General features: G+C 29.5%; 1 protein-coding gene across 5 annotated transcripts; it reads right to left on the bottom strand.

Annotated features, from left to right (window-relative positions):
- Positions 1-2,992: 2,992 nt before the first annotated feature.
- LOC112750965 (uncharacterized) lies at positions 2,993-8,079 on the bottom strand. 5 transcript variants are annotated; one of them, XM_072216997.1, is made up of 4 exons: positions 6,281-8,063; positions 4,632-4,687; positions 4,141-4,182; positions 2,993-3,697 (listed from the first exon to the last, which is right to left on the bottom strand). In XM_072216997.1, the coding sequence occupies exon 1, from the start codon at positions 7,980-7,982 to the stop codon at positions 6,318-6,320; it is 1,665 nt and encodes a 554-aa protein (XP_072073098.1). In that variant the 5' UTR covers positions 7,983-8,063; the 3' UTR covers positions 2,993-3,697; positions 4,141-4,182; positions 4,632-4,687; positions 6,281-6,317. The 5 variants fall into 5 exon arrangements, with proteins under 5 accessions (XP_072073098.1, XP_072073099.1, XP_029149154.1 ...); XM_072216998.1 differs by lacking the exon at positions 2,993-3,697 and having other exon boundaries at positions 3,958-4,182; positions 6,278-6,872; positions 7,008-8,063; XM_029293321.2 differs by lacking the exon at positions 2,993-3,697 and having other exon boundaries at positions 3,958-4,182; positions 6,278-8,079.
- Positions 8,080-25,796: the final 17,717 nt, after the last annotated feature.

Genomic DNA, 25,796 nt, shown 5'->3' with positions numbered 1-25,796 from the left:
GGAGCATTTTTTTTTAAATAGGAGTGAAGGATGGGAAGGGGGCTTCTCACGCTCCCTTGAATACTCATTACCATATCTAACTAGCAACGGAGATCCAAACTGAGCCGATCTAAGAGGGGACGCATGGACTTCATCTGCATTGGGCCTTTAAGGTAATGAACCTAAATTAAATTTGGGACCCTAACAATAGATTTTAGTTGATCTTACTTGAGTTGAGGTTTTATTAGGTCCAAATATATCTTGAATTAATATTTTGAGTCATTGTTATAACAAATACTATACTATTTAATATTATAACACTTAGTATATGTAAAAGTTGGATATATTTACAAGACATTTTTTAATTCAAATTAAAAAAAATTAATTATCTTTTTTTTAGTTTTAAATATTATTTTTTAATGTAACAAAAAAGTGAAAATAACAATAATCACTCACATAATTAAAATAGATAATCTTAATATATACATGACATTATATATATCAAGGATTATTATATATGATATATAATTTATTGAACAATTTTTTCATCTTAATATTTAATAAATTTAACATACAAAATATTATTTAACATACAAAAGAAGTAACTTAAGTCATCATCTAGGACAATAAATATAATAGTGCAAATACTTATTTATTTATTAATAATGAAAAAATATGTAAATAGTATAAATTGATATTTTTTAGTATAAAAGTAATAATAAAGGTTATTAATTAAGTTAATTACATAATTAAAAAATTATGAAGAATTTTTTAAATAATAATAAAAAATAAGATCATTATTTTCACATATTACAAAGTTTATGAAAAAATTTTTAGATAATAAATCAATCCTCAATAGATTATACATTAATTCTATCAAAAAAATAAATAATCAATACATTAGATATCATTATTTATATACTAATATAATATATATTATCGATTATTAAGTTTAACATTAATTTTTAATCCAATTTTTGGTAATTAAAATTTAAATGATTGAAATTATTAAATGTTGAATATTTTGTATCTAACCAATTTATTTTTTTATTGAAATTAAAAAAAGATGAGTTGTTAACCAATTTTAAATTTAAATTTTATCTCACTAACCAAAATTAATTTTAAAATAAGAAATTACTTTATACATCGTATATATTGTAGGATAGTATGGTCATTTGCTATTTTTTAATGGTAAATATTGCCAAATAAAATGGTGTAAGAAATTAGAAGAAAATGTATTTACAAGTTTAGGAAATATTAATTTATCTTCAATGGAATAAATTATATATTGAATAACAAAGGTTGTTATTGGTTTCTCTTCACATTAACTAATACTCAATGATGGTGTTTTGGTACACCATATTACAAAGAAATATTAATCGATCTAATAACTTTTGTAATGACATAAGTTTATAAATTTGAAAATTTAAAAATCATTTTATAAAATGTGAAGCTTTAACAAGTAACAATGTTGATCATATTATTTTGACTTCAAGAATGAATATGATAATAACAAATAAAATTGTCCCAGGTAAATTTTAACAAAGACAAAAATTCATAAGTATTGCTATTAATGAAAAATTAATCTATTTTAAAGACAAATATAATTTTTTTCTACGGATTTCTTAACTCGACAAGTTGAGGACTAATCCACCACATATTGATACTCTATTTATCGCTAACTAATGGATTGTTATATATCCAAGACGAGATTTGAACTCCAAATACTTGCTTAAATAGACAAATAAAATGATCATTCAACTAATTCAAATTGATTAAAACAAATATTAATTATTTTTAATATTTTTAAGTTATAAAATATTTATAATAATATTTATTACATATATTTTTCATTTAAATTTTAATAAAAATTTTTTATATAATTTTATATATTATCCCATGCAGGACACGGGAACCTACACTAATTGACAATTAATAATTCATCATTCCATAAGAATACAAGAATTAGACAAGAGTTTATATCATATATCTCTTATTTATTTATTTCAACAATTTCTTCCTTGCACAATTGTTCGACCTTTGTATTTATTTATTTTAATTACTTTAATTAACATAACAAATAGTAATATTTTTTAAGAAATAAGAGACGTTAAAATTTTTTTTTATCAAATTTTGTTTTCTTATTCTAAATTCAATAGTAATGCTCAAAATGATATTGAATAATTTTATACAACCTACTTAACAACATTTTATAAAAAATGAGATTATTTTAAAAATTTTTTCAAATTTAATTATAAATATAACGACTTAGTTTCATAAATTATTATTGACTACAACTTAAAAATATCAAGATCTTAAGATATATTATTTAATTTCTTTTTTCTTCATGGTATCCCCTAACTCGATAGGTTAAGAACTAATTCATCGCGAGTCAAAACTCCATTTAAGAGCTCGTCATTGGCCAATGGATTGCTACATGCACCAAGCGTACTTCAAATCCTGACACTTGCTTAAGCGGATTAGTGAGCTAACTATTAGACTAACCTAAGTTGGTTTATATTTTTTAATCTTTTGTATACGATATAATATAATTATTGACTTGAAATACATTTTATAGATTATATTTTATTAATTTTTTGCCGTATGACATTTTTATTATATTTTGTATTTGTTTGCCCCTCTCCTATAAAATTCCTTGTTCCAAAATGTGTATATTGCCTTCCATACTCAATATATAAGAGCTCAGGTTCTGGATCAAGTCTTCATTCTCTAAAAGCTTAAAGCATTACCTTCTCAAAGCTTTATCCTTTACAAGTTTTATGATTAAGTTTCATTATCTACAAGTTTTGCAGGCTATATAGCTTCCATATTTTGCATTCCATATACAGGATATTTATACTCGCTAATATACATGTAATATTTACTTTTTTGCAGCTATACTCACTTATTTTCTTATTCTCAATTAAGCTTTGACCACCACCATGAAAGAGTTGTTGAAAAAAAAAAAAACTCTCAAGATAACACGATCTTATCAAGTGTAAAAACGACAAAATTTAGAAAATCCGTTCTCCTTCTTTTAGCTTTGATTTCATCCAAATTTTCTTTTGGAGATCTAATAATAACAATTATTCTTCTTAGGCATTCTATTCATTTTCGTCACCAAAATTGCTAAAGCCTCCTTAAACAATGAAGCCTCCTTAGACAATGAAGTAGCAGAGCATGAAAAGAAGAAAGCGTCATATTCTAGGAGCCCAAACTATGTGATTGAATAAATCCTCCTCCATCCGTTGCGGGTCGAAAACTCCTTCCCCTTCTTCAAACTCTGATCCATATTTTTCGTAGAGAAATCTCTGATCAACGATAAAACAAGATCTATTTTAAATCATATTTAAGGAATTTCTTTGTTCGGACCGAAGAAACAATGTTACTCGATCATTATCAAACTGACTGCAACCTTTTTTTGTCTATGAGGATCCCACCAGAGCGCCTTCTACTTCTAATAGGCCATGAACTAGATCAGAATCATTCTCAACGAGTTCATAAGAAGTGATCCCATTTTTTTCATCAAGTCCGGGCAGAGACCAAAGGTCTTGAGCGACCGATCTAGTAGAACAACTCAAAAGATGAAGTATCGTTAATTCCTTCGTGCTCGTTCCAATTCAAAGTATCATTTGTACAAATAAGAATCCCCCTCAACAATTTGGATTTGGCCCCTGAAATGCTACCTCTTGTAGCATTCAGTTGCAAAGAACTGTGCCTACCAAAACATGTCAATGATAGTACTTAGTAGAATAGTTCCACTGAGAGGTTCTTGAAAGAAAAATGATAGTCCGTGTGTGCAATTTTGATGCAGTCTGGTTAAAGCTTGAATCCAAAAACAATGTCTAAAGTGAAAAGATATTTGAATCAGCCCTTATATATATATATCTTGTAATGTAACCTTCCAAAGAATTATAGAAATGACATTGTTTTCAGCAATTTTTCTTAACAGAGTTTTGAGTAAAAGTAAGAAGAAAATAATAATCAAAGATTAAATTTCTTATGCAATTATGCATTTATCAGATTAAATTGACTACATTTTACCCATTTGATATGGTTCATTCCCACACATTGCAGTTCATAACTTTTCAACATCAACAATGTATTGGTCTTATCTTAGTTATTGATACATATTCCATGATTGAGCCTTCTCATGCTTACATTGTCTCTGGTTTGTGGCACTTGAGAACCACCGATTTGCTTCTGCAATGGTTTCAACACCAGCATTAAAATAAACCATGATTATACCCTTCACAAGATCAAATGAATATTTCCTGTACTTATTTGTGAAAAAGGAAATTTTAATCAAAGTCAGTCTAAAAATTGATTTATGCAGTATGCACCACAAAATAATAGTATATGAACAACCTAATTTAATAATGCTAAGATTAATTCTTCAATGTATATCGCAACATCAAACATATTCTATCTTGTTTGAGATGAATTAATTTATGTTTACTAATGCAGTCTGAAGAGCGATTTTTTGTGAAAGCAACTATTAGTCACTTCCATCTAAAACTGATTTTGAAGCTTAAAATCCAATGAGTATGGGTTCAACTAGAAACCAAATAAGCTTAGAAAATATTAATTCGAGTGTCTCAATTTATTAAGAAGGAGACGAATTGAAATCCAAGTAGAAAGAAAATTCATACGGGAGAAGTTCAATTTTTGTCTGCCCCATGCTGCAACTTAACATGCTTCAGTGCACCTAGAAATCAGTAAGGTAGATCGGTATTACTCGTGGAACAAAGATGAAATCCATGTCAAGAATCCAAAATACTCAACCACCAATACAGGGTCAAAATCAGTTAGATAAAATAAGTTAATCAGCAACGAGGCTATATCATAGTTCAACTTTTGATCCCAAAAGAAATTGTACTAACATTCAAAGATATTCTAAAAAAATGCAACCTCAAATTGTACAATATTGTTTCACTATTAGTTCTTTATTCTAACCTCAGCCATCACAATGCAAAGTAGATTTAGAAAAACCAAAGAAATAGGTGTAAAAACAATTGTACTTGGAGTTAGAATCACCAGATCTTTTAAGACAGGTGTAGCTGATAACAAACAACAAAACTCCAAACCATGTTTTAATAATAAAAGCTTTTCCAACATGTTTAAACAATGTCAATGCAATAATCCCTATATAGGATTTCAACAAGTAATGAAACAGTTCAACTACGCATTAACAGAAAATCTCTGTGATGAGCTATTTCATATGTACATATTTTCCGTTGATTAAGTTTCTAAGAATTACAGCCGAGTAACACTAACTATGAAAATGACCAAAGGTTTAAGATACTTCATATTTAAACCATAACCCAAATTCACATTGTGTGATAACATACTTTAATATACAGATTTCTTCAGCTGTCATCAGATTGTAAAAAATATCAAAACGTCAAAAACGGTTAACAAAAAAGTGGGGTCATGCATTTAGCAGATGAATTTGTTTTGAAGATAGCAGTGAAAATCATATACCTATGCCATTAATCTTAGGCTCTTGGCACTACATATCTTTTCATAGGAAATTCAGTCAAATAAAGCACAGTTGCTCATCACACCAATCATGAGTTCTAGGTTACTATCAAGAAATCTTAAGCACTAACAAATCAGTTACAACAAAAAATATCTACCAAAACAGGATGCATTATAGCCATGGCAACAAACAGAGACTCAAAAGTCATCCAATAACAAAAGTTCAAAATCCATTCATAATAATGAGATAACCAAAACCGCTGCTATTGAGTTCATGATAATTCCCAAATCCTCCAATCCAATTGCCACAAAATTTACTAAGTTTTGTAATAATTTCAACAATAATAGAAAAATTATTAATTTGAGTTGATGTATCTTACCTTCTATAAACCATTCAATAAGCCTCTAGCAATCATTTCCCAAAAGAAAATAAATATGGGGGAGTTTACTTTAAATATGGGGGAAATAAAAAGATCGAAAGACAATAAGAGTGCAGGGAAGCTTCACAACTAACAAGGATTCTCTTTGAATGATGAAAATCACAACCGTTTCAGCTTAGGAATAAATTAACATCAATGCACATATATAATTACAAAAACGAAAAAGGAAATAATGATAGATCCTTCAAGCCACATATAACAGCCATCTAGTCACCGAAAATGCCATAAAATAAGCTACGGCAAAGAAAACACTTAGGTGTGGGTAAAGCAGAATAAAGAATCACAATCATGTGAAGATCTAAAAGCATTAGTATCGAATGGAAAATTGATCGAGAAGATGGTAACAAAACACAAGTTAAAAAGAAAGAGATACAAACAACATTTTGTGATGTCTAACAAGAAGAATCTCATCTACTTTTATCCTTGCAATAGGCCTCTAGATATCATCTCACGAAGAAGTTTCTCCGCTTTATCATTTTCACCATTTTCAAATAGAGCACGAATGATTGTTTCATAAGTCACAGCATTGGGTAAGCAACCATTGTCTTCCATTTTTGCCATGAGTGCCAATGCTTCGAGAAGCAGACCCTCTTTGCAAAGCCCATTGATCACAATGGTGTATGTCCGCACATTTGGACGATAGCCTTTAATGGAAAGATCTTGAAATATCTCTTTTGCCTTTTTAATTCTTCCATTTTTGTACAGGCCATCTATAAGTATGTTATATGTATATATATCTGGATCAATGCCACTCTCTTTCATTTGATTGAATAACATAAGTGCCTTGTCAGGTTGTTTCATATTGAACAAAGCATCCAGCAAAGAACTGTAAGTAACTATATTAGCGGGTTGACCTCGATCATGCATCTTTTCAAGAACCTCCAAGGCACAAAGGATTCTCCTTGATTTTCCCAAGCCATCAATAAGAGTACTGTAAGTTATCGTGTTAGGAACCAAGTTCTTGGAACGCATCTGTTCAAAGAGTTTCAAGGCGTCATCAACCATTTTACTTTTGCACAAGCCATTAATCATGATATTGTAACTGCAAACATTAGGAGACCCACTACTTTGGGCCATTGTGTTGAATACATATTTTGCCTTATTTACCTCATTAACCAAACAATATCCATCCATTAAGCTGTTATAAGTAACCACATCTAGTTTCACACCATCTTTTGTCATTACAGCCAACACACTCTTAGCATCTTTGATCTTTCCTTCCTTGCATAGTCCATCAATCAAAGTATTATAGGTATAAACATTAGGAGTAATGTTTCTAAGCACCATATCACTTAACAAATCAATGGCTTCCTTGTATTGACCCTCAAGACACAATCCAAAAATGAGAGAACTGTATGTGATAACATCGGGAGAAATTCCCTTAGCAAGCATTTCAGAGAATAAATGAAAAGCCTGACTTACAAGTGTAACCTTGCAGAGGCTATCAATAATTGAGTTGTACATGAAGACATTAGAAGCAATGCCATACCGTGGGATCTTTCTCAACACTTGAATAGCAGCTGATGTGTGTCCGGTCTTACAGAGCCCATTAATCAAGGTCCCATAAGTGACTTCATTAAAGCGAAATCCATGAGCCAGCACTCTGTCATGAAAGCGCACTGCTTTTTCAACACTACCACAGAGACAGAGACCTTTCAGGATTGTTGTCAATGTTACCGTATTAGGTTGATAATCCATTCTGAAAATCTTGGCCAATACAGAAAAAGCAAGCGTCATACGACCCATGCCGCAACAACAATTAATTACGATGCTCAAAGTAACTATGCTGGGCGCGATTCCCCTGACTTGCAATTGCTGAAAAAGGGAAACGGCGGCGTGGAAATGCTTCGTCTTGGAAAGGGATCCCAAAATCTTGTTAAATTGGATGATGGGAGGAGTACGACGCATAGAGAGCATGCGAGTGAAGGAATCAACAGCATCGTCAACTTCACGAAGGGATGGAGGCTCAGAATGAAAGTGAAGGCTTGTCCATGAACAGGAACAGGAAGGAGGAAGAGCAGAGAGTGGAAGAAAATTAGGGATTTGACGAACAGAAACCCTAAACCTTGTTGCATACAACATTGTTGATTCCTTCCGAATTCTGAATAACAGCCACCTCCCAACTAAGAGAAATTTGCTACTGCGTTTACATGTCTAGATTTTTATTAATTTATGAAAAATGCTAGTTGTGCTCTAATTTTTAGTCTTAATTAACTTTTTAATTTAAATAATATTATTTAATTAAATTTTAATTAAAATATATTTTTAGTTTGTACATAAATATATTATTAACTAAAATTAATTTAAATTTTTTTCTATTCATTCCATAAAATAATTACTTTATTATTTTTTTCATTTTTTTATAGTTTCTTTCTCTTTCTCTCTCGTTTTTTTATGTTCTTCACAAAAAAATTTATAAAAAAATGTTACTATTTTGCAGATAAATTTATTACTTCATATTTAATATTTTATTATTATTATTATACTTCTTTTCAAATTTATAAATTCTACTCTAAATCTAAAAAGATTTTGTAATATCTATTTAATATTATTTAATTGATTGATTATTAAATATTTGTTAGTTATATTTTTCACATTTTTTATATTTTTACGTTTTAAAGTACGAAAATAAAAGTATATGCGAGTTACTTAATCACTTAATCTTCTAAATATTTAGTTTACGATTTTAAAATAGAAAATTCACAATAAAAATAATTAATGATTATGTAAAAGGAAAAAAATTATTGCGGAAATAAAAATTCACTTTTGTTCCCATACTTGCCTCCAAGTGTTAGAGATTTTTATGTTGATAGTTTAAGATTAAAACCACCAAGTCTATAATTTTCAACAATTTTTTTTATTATTAATTGAATTTTTTCATTACTTATTTGAACATTAACGCTTTTAAAATTATTAAAATGTATGTTTGTAAAAATTAATTTTTTTAACTGTAACACATCTAAAATTGTTAAGTTATACAGAAAATATTTTTAAAACACATCCAAAATTATAAATCTAAAATTTAAATTTAAACATTAAGCATAAAATTAATTTTTTTATATTTTATTCGATAAAATCTTATCTCATATTTCTTTTTTTTTAGTAGTTAAATTTTTTCGTTACTTATTTGAATATGAACGCTTTTAAAATTATTAAAATATATATTCGTAAAAGTTGGTTTTTGTTTTCAATTATAACACATCTAAAATTATTAAGTGATACACAAAATATTTTGAAATGCATCTAAAATCATAAATTAAAAATATTAATTTAAACGTTAAATATAAAATTAATTTTTATATCTTATTCGATAAAAACTCATCTAATATTTCTTATTTTTTTATTATTAGTTGGATTTTATTGTTACTTATTTGAACATTAACACTTTTAAAATTATTAAAATGTATGTTTGTAAAAATTTGGTTATTTTTTCAATTATTACACATCTACAATTATTGACTTATATACAAAATATGTTTAAAATACATCCAAAATCATAAATCTAAAATATAATGATAAACGTTAAAAATTCAATTTTACTGAATTTAATTTTTGGATGTGTATTTAAATGATAATCTGTTAATAATTAAAAATATTAAAACTGAAACAGAAATGTTAAATTTTAAATTTCAGTTTTATTTAGTTTGTGTTTTGGATGTGTACTTAATTTTAAAAAGATACTAAATCTACTTAGATGTGTTTGTTTTAATTTTTTTAAATTATTACAATAAAAGACTGAATAAAGGATTACTTTTAATTTTTAAATGATACTTAGTCATTATGTTTCTTTATTTTGAGGGTATTACTTTTTATAAACTCAATTCCGCTAAGAAACCAAGAGATTTAGCCAACAACAAACCAACAAACATTTTTGAACTGTATTCTATACTAATTAATTGTTATTAATTAATGATTATTTAAATTTTATTTTTTAAAAAATATAAAATTAATGATTATTAATTACCTCTTCTTACTCTAATCCACCTTTTACCATTTATTACACAAATCCTAATTTCTCTTTTCAAAAAAACTTTGAAACTCAAAAAAAAATAAATACATAAGATAAAAAATCATCTAAATCCTAAGAAAAAGAAAAACGTTTGTTGGCTTGTTATTAGCTAGACCCATGTTGGTTCTCTAGAGGAATTGAGCACAATAATTATGTGCTTATTCGATGCGCCACATTTATATAGACTATTAGATTTTATTAGATAAAAATAAAAGACTAATATAAAAAAAGAGCATTGGTGAATTTTAATAAATACAGAATATCCTAGTACATAAATAAATGTTTTAAATGATAATACTTTAATACACAATACTTTAAATGACAACAGAATCTTTTATTCTTAAATAATTAAATATAAAATATATAAATACAAAAAATATGAGTATTTTTTATTTACTAAGATTAATTATTATGCAAGAAATTTTTATAATATTCAAAAATTATATTAAAATAATATTTTAAATTATAATATAAAATAATTAAAATTTTATTTTATATTACTTGACAAATAATTATATTATTATAATATAAATTTATTAACTAACTCTTTTTGTTAAAAATATTATTATATAATATAATTTTTCATCAAAATATTTTTAAAATATAATTTATTTAAAATATTATATATAATACATAAAAATATTAACTTTTTTATTTTTTAATTTTTTTTAGAAAAACAGAATAAATAATATAATTCTAAATACATACCTATCACATTATATATTTACTTATATAGTAAGACCTGAACTAATCAAATTTACACAATTAAAAATATTAACATTGTATACAAAATCAGGCTATTGCAAAAATATAATCACATAAGTACATTGTTTTCTTTTATACCTTTTCCAAAATAATATATATACTATATGCTATCTGAATTAAAATGCAAATCAGTTATTATATATAATTATGCCTATATGGATTTGTCTAAAAAAATAAAAAAATAAATTATAATATTTATTTTGTTTTTCTAAAAAAAATTTGAAAAAATAAAAAAACTAATATTTTCATGTATTATATATAATTTTTTAAATAAATTTTATTTTTATAGATATTTTGATAAAAAAAAATATTATATAATAATATATTTATCAAAAGAATTAGTTAATAAATTTTAAATATAATAATCTAAATATTTCTCAAGTAATATAAAATAAAATTTAATTATTTTATATTTTTATGTTGTTATTTAAAATATTATTTTAATATAATTTTTTAATATTATAAAAAAATTTTGTATCATAATTAATTCTAATAAATAAAAAATACCTATATTTTTTATATTTATCTATTTTATATTTTTTAGAATAAAAAATTTCCACCTATATATAATGAAATATGTAATAATCTTCTTATTATATATATATACTATCTATTAATTTTTTTATATATTAAATAATTATAATAATATAATAATATATTAAATTTGTTACATTAAAATTAAAATATTATATATTTTACTCTTGGATTTAACAAAGTATATTTTTAATTAATTATATATGATGAAAATATTTTGAAACAGATATTTGTACATCAATTTCTCACATATATATATATATATATATATATATATATATATATATATCACAAAAAAGATATATATAAAAAATTAAAAAAAAATTTAACTAGAAAAATTAAAAACATTTGGAAATAATAAAAATAAAAAGATCTTATTATAAATATATAATTATAAATATTATATATATAAAACTATAAATGTTAAATTTAAAGAATAATTTTAAATTATTATCTACTTAATATTATCACAAAATAAATATGAATAAGAAAAATTAGAGAAGAGAATCATGAGGTAGTATATATATTAGAGAGTCTAAAGAATAAAAGAATATATACCAATCATATATCAGTCACTATTATATACACACATATGATACATATACGTAGTTGATATATATTATTTAGGGGTAAGTACGATTTTGGTCCCTAACGTTTAGGGCCAGAATCGAAATCGTCCCTCTTCTAATTTTGGATATAAAATCGTCCTTAATGTTTTTTTTTCGTATTAAAATCATCGTTTTTATATTTTTTGGACAAAAATACCCTCACCACTACCAACATAATTACTTCCTCCACCACCACCACCACCAACACCAACACCACCGCCACAACCTCCACCAACACCACCGCTAACACCACCAGCACCGCCAGCACCACCAGCACCACCACCAACGCCGCCGCCGTCCCCCTCCCCCTCCCCCCCACCCCGCGTCACCCCCCTCCCCGTCTTCCCTTCCCATCACCCCCACCCCGCGTCACCTCCTCCTCTCCGTCTCCCCCTTCCCCAAATCAACAAATCAGAAACAGAAAACAACAATAATATTCCACAAATCAACGAAGCAGAAAGAAATCGAAGCAAGAAGCAGAGGCGGCGACTGAAGCACGAACGGCGGCGACAGGGTCTGACGGCAGCAACGCGAACAACAGCGAGCTGCTCCCTCCCCGGCGCCATCCCCCTCCCCTCCCCTCCCTGGCGCCATCTCCCTCCCCCCTCCCCATGCACCTTCGTAACCCCCCCCACCCACGCGTTTTCTTCCCCCCTCTCCAAACACGCGTTTTTTTTTAATTTTATAACTTTTATTATTAAAATAGGAATAGTGGTAGTTTAGGAATTAAATTTAAAATTTAAATAAAAAGAACGATTTTAATACGAAAAAAAACATTTAGGACGATTTTATATCCAAAATCGTACTTACCCCTATTATTTATTCAGTTGTTCTAAAATAAATTGAAAAAAATAAAATTTTTCATGTATTATATATAATATTTTAAATAAATTATATTTTGACAAATATTTGATAAAAAATTATATTATATAATAATATTTTTTTAAAAAATAGTTAGTTAATAAGTATTGAATATAATAATCTAATTATTTATCAAGTAATATAAAATAAAATATAATTATTTTATATTTTTATGTTGGAGTTTAAAATATTATTTTAATATAATTATTTAATATTATAGAAAATTTTTTGCATAATAATTAATTTTAATGAATAAAAAATATTTATATTTTTTGTATTTATATATTTTATATTTTTAATTACATAAGCTTGATTAGTTTTTTTTTTTTACAAAGATAGTAGGTTATATTTCATTAATTATTGAAAAATGAAATACAAAGATGTCCAAAAGTAGGAAAGCATAATGAAAAGCGGGGATTTTCCAAAAACACTACACTAAAGGTATTCATCTAACGGTGCGTGGTCAAAAAACGAAGAAAAATCTTAAAGAAGAAAGAATGATAAATCAAATTGAATGCAACTAAGAGCTTGCCTCATGGAGATGACGATTGGGAGTTCTTTGAATTTCACGGAGCAACTTGACAGAGCTTGCTAGAATGGCAGACGGCATTGAAGTAGAACCTTCAAAAATCAATTGGTTGCGAGCTTTCCAGCAATTTCAGCAAATGATGGCAAGCAATTGAGGATTACGGTCATCATTCTTCAACGGATTAAGCATCTCTGTTAATGCAGTCCACCATGTCCAAAAGTCATTAGGACTCTGAGGGGGAAGACAGTCACGAAGATAACTCTGAAACCAAACATCTTTAATTCTAAAGCAATCGATCAAACAATGAGTGATTGTTTCGGTTGCTTCATGACAGCAGGGGCATATTGGTGATATAGATGGGATGCGGTGATGAATCTGAGCAAGCATCGGAAGCCGGCCATGGAGAGCTTTCCAGATAAATAGCTTAATTTTGTGAGGCAAGTTCAACTTTCATAGATCAATCCACGACTTTTTCTGCTGCATATAATTAGGGCAAAGCTCCAGAGGCGGATGGTAAAATAAATACCCAATTCTATAACCTGAAGCTGTATCATATTGCTTGGATTTGTTCAAATCCCATTGCAATTTGTCCCTACTCTGCTGAATTTTAATTGACAAAATCCTGTTTGCAACGTCTTGGGCAAATAATTCTTAAATGAGATTCTAATTCCAATTCCTATCTTCAATAATTAGATCTTTAACTCTTGGAACCAACTCAGAAATAGCCTGTCTATTTGGCATGTCAGAAATCATTAAAGGATACGGAGGAGGCAGCCAAGGATCTTCAAATGTTTGGATATTCTCTCCAATACCCATAGCCCAATTAAGACCTTTTTCAACAATCTTTCGGCCTTCCAGTATGCTCCTCCATCCCCAAGAAGGTAAGACTCCAATTTCTGCCGTTATAGCATTACCATTGCTAAAGTATTTACCTCTTAGGATTTTGGATAATAAGGAAGTAGGCTGTGTTACGAGTCGCCAAAACTGTTTGCCTAAAAGCGCCAGATTTTGGATTCTGAGACCTTTAAATCCAAGGCCCCATTCTTTTCATGGGCGAGTCATAGTATCCCAACTAATCCAAGCCATCCGCCTTTCAGAACCTTTTTGTCCCCACCAGAACTGAGAAAGTAGAGAGTGAATTTTCGAAATTAAACCATCAGGCAACTTGAAGCAAGACAATGTATAAATAGGAATAGCTTCTCCCACTGCATTAAGCAATACGTGTCTACCACCTGACGATAGAAGGTTGCGCTTCCACCCTTGGATTCTTTTCCGAACCTTTTCTTTGATCATACTAAAAGAAGCATTTTTCGATTTAGAGACTGTAGAAGGCAAACCAAGGTATTTATCCTGAGCCCCAATATAATTAATATTCATAGAGTTAGCCAGTAGTGTACGAGTAGTGGAGGGAGTGTTGTAGCTAAAGAATACAGTAGATTTATTAAGATTTACCCTCTGGCCACTGATGCTTTCATAAGAATTTAATAAATGCAGGATATTTGAACATGCTTTAGAATTAGCCTTACAGAATAAGATGGAATCATCAACAAAGAGGAGGTGGTTGACCTTGGGACATCGCCTATGTATCTGAAGACCCTGAATTAGTCTGTTTTGTTCTGCCTTGGGTAGCAAGAAGGAGAGACCTTCTGCACAGAAAAGAAAAAGATAGGGAAATAGATGATCTCCTTGTCAAATACCTCTATTTGGTTTGAAGAAACCATAAGGTTGTCCTTCCGCAATAACAGAATAAGAAACAGTTGTCACTAATTCTCGAATCCACATGATCCACTGGGAGTCAAAACCAAACTTTTCCAATATAAACCAAAGAAAGTGCCATTCCACCCTATCATATGCCTTACTCATATCTAATTTTAGTGCCATTTCATTTTTGAGTCCCATTTTTTTGTTCTTCAAGTAATGCATACACTCATGAGCAATTAGGATATTATCAGAGATTAATCTGCCTTTAATAAAAGTACTCTGCGTTGGGTTAATTAGTCTATTCATCAGACCCTGAAGTCTATGTACAAATACTTTGGAGATAATATTGTAAAAGACTGAAGATAGGCTTATTGGTCTTACCTGAGTCATATCTTTAGCATCAGAAATCTTGGGAATAAGATAGATCTGAGTGTGGTTAAAACCCTTCAAAATTCTGCCCTCTGAAAAGAAGCTCTTAACTGCTCGAAACACATCACTACTAAGTATGTTCCAAAAGCTTTGAAAAAATTTTGCTGTCATACCATCATCTCCTGGAGCACTTTGAGGATGAATGCTAAATGTTGCACGTTTCACTTCCTCCATAGTCACTGGTCTTTGAAGCCTACGATTCATGTGAGTTGTAACCTTAGGTTCAAAATCAGTAAAAAGAGGTTCAGGGTTCTCATGACAAGTGGAGGAAAAGATGTCCTTGAAATAAGATTCAGCCACAGAAGCAATATCAGCATTTGAAGTAGCCACTTCACTATCACTGCCAGTTAGTTTCCAAATTCTATTCCTTCGGGTTCGATTTCTAAATTTCTGATGGAAGAAAGCTGTATTCTGATCACCGAATTTGAGCCATTTGACTCTAGACTTATCTTTCTAATAAAATTTCTCGTTTTACAATGCTTTTTCAAGTTTGTCCTCTATTTCTGAAATGATGTCGCCTCCATGAATTCCTGCTAAACGAAGTTCCTCTAATTCAAACTGTAGTAAATCAATCTCTACCTTCGAATTAGATCTGTGTTCTTGCTGCCATCTGACAATCTTATGCCAACAACGCTTTATTTTTTGAGCTAGGATATACATGGCTGAGCCATCAATCTGTTCGTGCCAAACCTCTCTAATAATCTGCCTTATAACTTTGATTAGTCTAGGTCTTACTAATATAAGTAAATATATAATGTGATAGGCATGTATTTAGAATTATATTATTTTTATTCTGTTTTTTTTTTAAATTGAAAAAAATAAAAAAATTAATATTTTCATGTATTATATATAATATTTTAAATAAATTATATTTTTAAAATATTTTGATAAAAAATTATATTATATAATAATATCTTTAACAAAATTAGTTAGTTAATAAATTTTAAATATAATAATTTAATTATTTGTCAAGTAATGTAAAATAAAATTTTAATTATTTTATATTTTTATGTTACAGTTTAAAATATTATTTTAATATAATTTTTTAATATTATAAAAATTTCTTGTATAATAATTAATCTTGATTAATAAAAAAACTCATATATTTTGTATTTATATATTTTATATTTAATTATTTAAGAATAAAAGATTCTTTAGTCATTTAAAGTATTGTGCATTAAAATATTATCATTTAAAATATTTATTTATGTACTAGAATATTCTGTATTTATTAGAGTCAATGAATATTCTTCTTTTATATTAGCCTTTAATTTTCATCTAATAAAATCTAATGATTTATATAAATGTGACCCATCTAATAAGGGCTTGTTTGGGTGAGCTTTTAAGAAAATATCTTTTTTCGAGTTATCTTTTTTTAAAAGATCTTATAGAGAAGTAAAAGTAATTTTATGTTTAGATATCTCATGTAAAAAAGTCTTTTTATCTATCAATTATGTTTGGGTATAGCAATATAAAAGTACTTTTTTATTTATTTATTACATGAAAAACATCTTTTTTGTAAGGAAAAAAGATCGTTTAAAAAAAGATGTAAATTACAGCTTTTCAAAAAAGATCTTTTTTATTTTATTTCACTAGTGCTTTTATTTTTACTACTAGAAATTTACCAAACACGTTAAAAAATAAAAAAAGATCTTTTTCATTGAAAAAAGATCTTTTTTTAACAAAATAATGGTGCCCAAACATGCACTAAATATATAATTCACTAAAGGATCACTTTGAAAGCTGGACGAATTTATCCGCGAGGACGGTTGACAGAAAGAGGTGGTTCATTGGATTCTTTGTTGTTATCTGGACAATTTGGCTAGAAAGGAATGACAGGCTCTTCCGAGGTAATACTTCAAGGGTGGAAGACATTATCAGCAGGTCAATTACGTACTCTAAGAAATGGAGTGGTGGTGACCCCTTTGGTTGTTGATAGCTATGTCGAAGATGATTAGGGATTGTCTTATTGAATACTATTCTTATTTGTAGCTAGTTTCATTGCTCCACTCTTTTGTGTTGAGCTCCCTCTGACTCAAAAAAAATAAATATATAATTATTGTGCTCATTTTAGACATATCAAAAAACCGCTAATAGCCTGCTACATATTTCTTAAATCTCGTTTCCTTAATACCTTCGCCACCCGTCTATAAAATTACAAACTTGAACTTAGAGTTGGCAACAATAATTTTAGGGCATTGATTTGAATGTTAAATATTTCTTGTTCATGAATCTTAAGCATCTACTATAACAACCCCTTTACTTTCACTCAGCGTGATGAATTACCTTCAACAATTAGCTCCTTTCAACATACACAGGAAGAAGATATGCTGGCTTCTTGGATGGGAATGATGGTATTCACCCATTTTGAATTTAATTATAACTTTGTTCAATAATTGTTTTTGAAGAATATTGTTATGGAACCGTATCAATCCTTGCATTAGTACGTATTTTTTATATTTCAATTTTACTTATACATGGTTGATGGTCCTTAAGGTTGCTCTTGATTAGTGCAATGTATACAAGAATTAAGATATATGAATGCATTAAAATATAACTATCTTTTCCTGCAAATAAAACTGAGTTAAATTTTAAGAGGATCCTTTAAATTGGTTACATGTATTAAATAGATTATGAGATTTTAATTGCATTCATTGGAAAAGTATATGGAATCAACTAATAATCAGCCAAGAATGGAACAACATAATTAATTATAATTAGTTTTATTAATTCATAATTTAATTTATTTTTTAAATTATTGTTGACCACGTTCAAAACATGAGGGAAGATACACTAATGATAGGAGAGAATCACGGAACAAATTCTTTGATCATTAATTAGTTGGTTCTATATAATTAATTATGTTTTATTAATGCGTAACACATGAAACATAGAAATCATATCCAAAACCATCCAATTTACAAGAAAAAGAAACATCCGTGTGCCTATCAGTAGCAACATCCGGTTAAAACCACCGGTGCTTCTGATTTACCAATTGGCTGATTCTTGACTTATATAGAGTTGGTTCCTAGCATGGTTGGCATTCATTAGGTCTTTGAGAATAACAAATATGCACTACATTAGTCTTTTCGTTTTTTTTCCATCAAGTAGCTCATTACATCGTTAGAAATTAATATAATGCACTTTTCTTAATTTCACATAATTAATTAGTACAATTAAAATTTTATAAACTATTTTAGTACACACAACTAATAGAACAATTACTTTAAGACTTCACTCAGCAAAATACGATTAAAATATATCATCACAAATCACAATGTCTGTATAAAAATGCTAGTTATCTCTACTTTTTGTGCATTTGGCTTAGTATCTTGATTCATCCTCCAAATGCTTAAACTGCTTATGATATCTATATCAATAATGTGCTAATCAATTTGAATTATTGTCAAACATACACTTTCAACTAATATTTTATCCAAAAATCACACATTGTTCTTTCCTGGTACGTATCACGGTTTAAATACCATTCTTTGGTCACTTAATTTTATATACTTATTCTTGTTTTTATCTTTGGTACTTTTGTTACTAAGCTTTGGAATACCAGAAAATTTATGTTGATTTTAATCTAATAATTCTTTCACTCTCCGTTTTATAAGGAGTTACCAATTCAAGTTGTGCATGGCATCATGATTTTATCCCTTAAATGCATATTCAACCAAAATAGGAGCAATTATTTGTCCAAAATTTCCTTCTCCAGTGTAACTGTTGGTATTCGTAATTTTTGAAGTAATACTCGTTTGATTCCAAAAATTAGTTGGATAAGCTATTTTTAAACTAAGTTTCTTATATTTAGAAACACGAATATGATCCGAATCAAACCTTTTCTAATATCCGTTACTATAAAGTTGTTGTGTACAGAAAGATGGAGTCTCATATAAAGAAAGGAAAGAGAAGTCTCATATTCAATTTTCTTTTATAAATTACATAGAAATGTTAGTTTAGCCTCCTAAAATATTCAGTTCAGTCTTTTCAATATTACAAAATTATTTTTTTCCCTAAAATTTAGTCTCCGTATGTGCAGTTGAATGTCATTTTCAACTATGTGATATAATACTTTTTAATTGTGTACAATATAATATTCAAAATTGGTTATCTTTGTCATATAAATTAATTTTGGAATACTATATTAACTGCAACTAAAAGATGTTCATATTAACAAGCTATTATAGTGTCATAACGACATTCAATTGTAGCTATGCAGTTGATTATGACTTATGAGATAGGAGTTCGTCTCATATAATAATGGGAATCACATTTCTAAAAGTGATGAAGATTGAAGAGATGTAATATTGATCATTTTAAAAAAAAAATAAAGGGTTAAATTAACCCACTACCCTGAAGCTGCCATTTCTTTTTTTCAAATGGTAAGAACCCTTCTTTTGTTACATTAACATAAATTTTTAAGACCTTGAAATATTGGCATGCAATGAAAGTCAGAGTAAAAAATATATAAAATAGGAAAAAGTATAAATTTTTTGTCTTTGAAATTTATTAAAAATTTTTAAAATATCTTTAGATTTTATTTTGTTTCAATTTTTTTATCTAAAAGTTTTCGATTTACATTAAATTTATCCCTAACGACTACTTTTTCAAAAAATATACTTTATCCTGTAAAATAAAAACACACACCTAAAGAAACATAACATTTCTCCTTCAATATTCATGGTGTAACTTCTTGAGACGATAAGAAATTGAAATATCAGTTGATTATATTCATCTATATTGTTTTGTCCTTTCTCTTCTTCATGCACATATCTACCAATAAGTAGTTACATAACCAAATTAAAATTCATCCTTTATTGTTGTGAAGTTTATTTTTCTCTCATATAACTCAAAACTAAACCTTTTTTTTCAGTGATTCTATTCATTTTCATCACTAAAATTACTATAGCCTCCCTAGACAATGAAGTAGCAGAGCATGTAAAGAAGAAGAACAATTTGGTATTGGCCCTTGAAATGCTACCTTCTATAGCATTCAATTGCAAAGAGCTATTCCTTCCAAAACCTGTCAGGGTTAGAATAGATCCACTGAGAGAGGTTCTTGAAAGAAAAATGTTAGTTTGTGTGTAAATTATGCTTAGTTTTGATTCATTCTGGTTAGAACTTGAATCAGCTCTTGTATATATTATAACTTTCCATAGAATTATAGAAATGACATTTTTGTTTTGAACAATTTTTCTCACTAGAGTTTGGTTTAAGAGTAAAAGAAAGAAGAAAATAATGCAACTCTTTCCAAGATCAACAATGCATTAGTAGTTCTTGGAAACTCCTACCAGGTCTCTGGTTCTCGACACTTGAGAACCACCGATCTGCTTCTGCAATGCCTTCAACACCGCCATTATTTCAGCAAATTTGGATCTCTGCAGTACTTAACACTATCATCCAGTCACAAACAGCCCCCCCCCCCCCCCCCCCCCAAAAAAAACAAAAACCAAAACACACAAAAAATGCAGTAATAAATTTTATAACATTAAGAATCTAAGATTCATTCTATAATCATATATCCACAATAATTAAAAAAAAGGCATGATTATACCCTTCGAAAGATCAAATGTATATCTCCTGCAATTATTTGTGAAAAGGGAAATTTTAAAGAAATTAAATCCATAAATTGATTTGTGCAGTATATACCACACAATAAATAGTACATGAACAACCTAATTTCATTATGATGCTAAGATTGATTCCTCAAAGTTTATAGCAGCATTAACCATATTCTATCTTGTTTGAGATCAATTCATTTTATGTTTATTAGTCTAATCTGAAAACTGGTTTTTGTGAAAGTAGCTATTATTCACTTCCATCTAAAACTGAATTTGAAGCTTATAACTGAATGGTGGGTTCAACTAGAAACCAAATAAGCTGACAAAATATTAAATCAAGTCGCAATTATGTATAAAGGAAAATTCATACTAGAGATCTTCAATATTATCTATGCCATGCTTCAACTTAACATGCTTGAGTGCACCTAGCAATCAGTAAGCATGGAACAAAGATGATTTCCATGACAAGAATCCAAATACTCAACCACCAATACAAGGTCAATATCAGTTTTATAGAATAAGTTAATCAGCACTTAAGTAGTGAGGCTATATAATAATTCAACTTTTGATCACAAAAGAAATTGTATTTGCATTCAAAAATATTCTACAGGAACAAATGCAATTTCAATCTGTACAACATTGTTTCACTTTTAATTCTGTATTCTAACCCCACTCATCACAGTGCAGAGAAGATTTAGAAAATACCAAAGAAATAGGTGTAGAAATAGTTGTATTTGGCATTAGAATCACCAAATCTTTCATGACAGGTGTAGCTGATAACAGACAAAAAAACTCCAAAGCATGTTTTAATAATAAAAGCTTTTCAACATGATTTTAAACAAGAACAATGTAATAATCCCTATATAGGATTTTTCAATAAGAAATAATGAAATAATTCAATTAAGCATTAACTGAGAATAACATTAGTTCCAAAAATGAACAAGGGTTTTAAGATAACATTAATTACAAATGTACATTAATTATGGAAATGAACATAATGTACATATTTTCAATTGATTTCTAAGAATTAAAGCCGAGTAACATTAATTATGAAAATGAACAAAGGTTTTAAGATAATTCATATTTGAACCAAATCAGCCAAATTCCTAGAAATTCCTTCTTGCACAGCCTTTTTTATTTGAAACATCAAGTGTAATCACAGACTTAGTATACAGGTTTCTTCACCTATGATCAGATTTTAAAAAATAACAAAAATGTTGAAATTGTCAACAAAAAAAGTGGGGTCATGCATTTAGTAGATGTATTTGTTTCAAAGATGGCAGTGAAAATCATACATCTATGTCATAATCTTGCCACCGCATACCTTTTAGAAGAATTCTAAGAAGATTCAGTCAAATAAAACACAGTTGCTCATCAGACCAATCATGAGCTCTTAATTACTATCAAGAAATCTTAAGCATTAAGCCACCAGTTACAACTAGGAATATCCACCGCAACAGGATGCATGATAGCCTTGGTAACAAAGACTAAAAAATCAGCCAATAACACAAGTTCAAAATTAATTCAATAACAGTGAGATGACCAAAATCAAGGTGATAGTGAGTTCATGGCATTTCCCAAATCCTCCAACCCAATAGATATAAAATTTACCAAGTTCTGTACAAATTTTGACAACAGAAAACTTATTCATTTGAGTTGATTTATTCCTCCTTATTGTCTTTTCAATAAGCCTCTAGCAATCATTTCATGAAGATGTTTCAGCGCTTGATCATTTTCACCTTTTTCCAACAGAGCACCAATAGTTATTTCGTAAGTTACAGCATCCGGAGAGCAACCATTGTCTTCCATTTCCAACTTTAAGGCCAATGCTTCATCAAGTAGGCTCTCTTTGCAGAGCCCCTTTATCATAACATTGTATATCCTTGTGTTTAGGTGATAGCCTTTAATGGAAAGATCTTGAAAAATCTCTTTTGCATTTTTAAGCCATCCACTTTTGCACAGGCCATCTATAAGTATGGTGTATGTATATATATTCGGATCAATGCCACTCTCTTTCATTTGATTGAATAACATAAGTGCCTTGTCATGTTGTTTGATATTGAACAAAGCATCCATCAAAGAACTGTAAGTGACTATATTAGCGGGTTGACCTCGATCATGCATCTTTTCAAGAAGCTCCAAGGCACAAAGGATTCTCCTTGATTTTCCCAATCCATCAATTAGAGTATTGTAAGTTACCGTGTCAGGAACCAAGTTCTTGCGATGCATCTCTTCGAAGAGATTCAAGGCCTCAACAATCATTTTACTTTTGCAAAAGCCATTAATCATGATATTGTAAATCCGAACATTAGGAAACACTCTATTCTCGGCCATTGTGTTGAATGTATATTTTGCCTTGTTTACTTCATTAACCAAACAATATCCATCCATTAAGCTGCTATAAGTAACCACATCTGGTTTCACACCATGTTTTGCCATTACAGTCAATACACTCTTAGCATCTTTGATCTTTCCATCCTTGCATAGCCCATCGATCAAAGTATTATAGGTATAAACATCAGGAGTAATGTTTCTAAGCACCATATCACTTAACAAATCAATGGCTTCCTTATATTGACCTTCAAGACACAATCCAAAAATGAGAGAACTGTATGTTATAACATCTGGAGAAATTCCCTTAGCAAGCATCTCAGAGTATAAATGAAAAGCCTGACTTACAAGTGTATCCTTGCAGAGGCTATCAATAATTGCATTGTACATGATGACATTAGGAGCAATGCCATACCGTGGGATCTTTCTCAACACTTGAATAGCAGCTGATGTGTGTCCGGTCTTACAGAGGCCATTGATCAAGGTCCCATAAGTGACTTGGTCGAAGTGAAATCCATAAGCCAGCACTGTGGCATGAAAGCGCAGTGCCTTTTCAACATTACCACAGAGACAGAGGCCTTTCAGGATTGTTGTGAATGTTACCGTATCAGGTTGATAATCCATTCTGAAAATCTTGGCCAACACAGAGAAAGCAAGCGTCATACGACCCGTGCCGCCACAACAATTAATTACGATGCTCAAAGTAAATAAGTCGGGAGCGATTCCTCTGGCTTGCAATTGCCGAAAAAGGGAAATGGAAGTGGGGAAATGGTTGGTCTTGGAAAGAGATCCCAAAATCTTGTTAAATTGGATGATGGGAGGAGTACGACGCATAGAGAGCATGCGAGTGAAAGAATCAACAGCTTCATCGACTTGGCGAGTGGATGGGGGCTCAGAATGAGAGTGAAGGGATGAAGAGGAAGGGAAGGAAACAAAATTAGGGATTTGGAGAAGAGAATACCTAAAAATGAAAGTGATCGTTGAGGTTGAGGATGACAACATTTTAGTGATTCGCACTTTCGCTATTGTCTAAGTTTGAGGGAGTGCTGCTGCTGCTCTCTGGTCGAAGACGTAGATGACTAGACGTTGCTATCTCTGCGCAAATAGTTCTCTCAATTTTTATCCGATACTAGTATACGGAGTTAATACTCGGCCTTTGAAATTTGATTTTTGACTCAATTTAGTCATTTAGGTTTTAATCGACTCTAATTTGTACCTTAAAATTTTAATCCGCGCCTCAAATTGACCTTTATATCATTTTTTCTGTCACTAAAGAGTTGATCTAGCAATTTTAAATGACACTTGACCGTCTTAATTAATTGATTAATTTGTTTAATATATTAAAACTAAACCCCAATTGAATTGTCTATAATCTGAATTACTATTTTCAATTTGTTAAAGTTATTGTTGTTTTTAATTATTGTGTCTCTTGAATCTTATTTATAGATGAATGAAGGTATAATAATTGTGTATCATCATGGAGGCAGTTTTGTCACTAAACCAAATGGCAGTTTGGTTTATGACAATGATCACATTGATGAGTTGACTGGATGGATGAGGATGTATTAGATGTATTTTCACTTAAGAGACTACTACAAGATCCTAGATTATGATAACATGGTTGAGTGTTGGTGGCTTGTTCCTGATAAACCTATGAAAAATGGACTGCAAGCACTAAGTCATGATAAAGAGCTAGTAGAGATGTGGTTCTATGCTGAGATTAATGAAAACATTCCATTAGCACCAGGGCGAGATTGCACTCACCCAACCCACTTACTCACAGCCAAAAAATCAGGAACAGGTAGTGATTGGTTTCTAATATTTGATTAATTGTTAACTGGTTTGTATTGGTTTATAATACATGAGTAAATGTTAGGTAGATCCAATTGATTGATACTATTTGATAATATATTGATTGGTTTTTATTGGATTGTATTGGTCACTAATTTTGTCAACAATTTCACTAGGTCCCTCCATCAGACCCACCTCCACCTTCACAATAGGTCACAAGGCCTGACAAGCTGCAATCTAAGAGGAAAAAAAATTTTCAATGTGGACCCAATGCAAGGCGCAAGTTCTGGGACAGCTGCACGCTTGGCAGAGTTTATGACATTCGTCCCCACCCCGGGCTTCAAACCACCAACAACAAAATAGAAAATGATTTGCAATGTTGACTGAAAGTTGTGTAGAACATATTTTGTAGAGAGCATTTGATCAAACTATGCTCTTTTGATATTTTTGTTACTATGTTATGTAGAGTAATCTATTTTGGTTTAGGATATTTGAAACTATGTTATCTAGGGTATTTGAAGTATGATACAGATACTGCTATTGCTAATGCTGTGATATTGACAATGATTAATGACTATGAATTACTTATTTGTGGGTCCTCTGTCAAGTGCAAGAACCACAAAAGGTTCTATTAGATTTTCTTTTGTCATAACATCTCATCTATTTTTGTTTTCATGGGAACAAAGAAGATAATCATTGAGAGTCGAAGTTATTATTTTGTATTCAATGTTTTCACAAATAAACTATACACTTAAATTTATTCACTACTAGAAG

Source organism: Arachis hypogaea, chromosome 15, assembly GCF_003086295.3.
Source record: "Arachis hypogaea cultivar Tifrunner chromosome 15, arahy.Tifrunner.gnm2.J5K5, whole genome shotgun sequence".
Lineage (NCBI taxonomy): Eukaryota > Viridiplantae > Streptophyta > Magnoliopsida > Fabales > Fabaceae > Arachis > Arachis hypogaea.
Note: the sequence above shows the minus strand (reverse complement) of the source record. Positions and strands in the feature narration are given on the sequence as shown.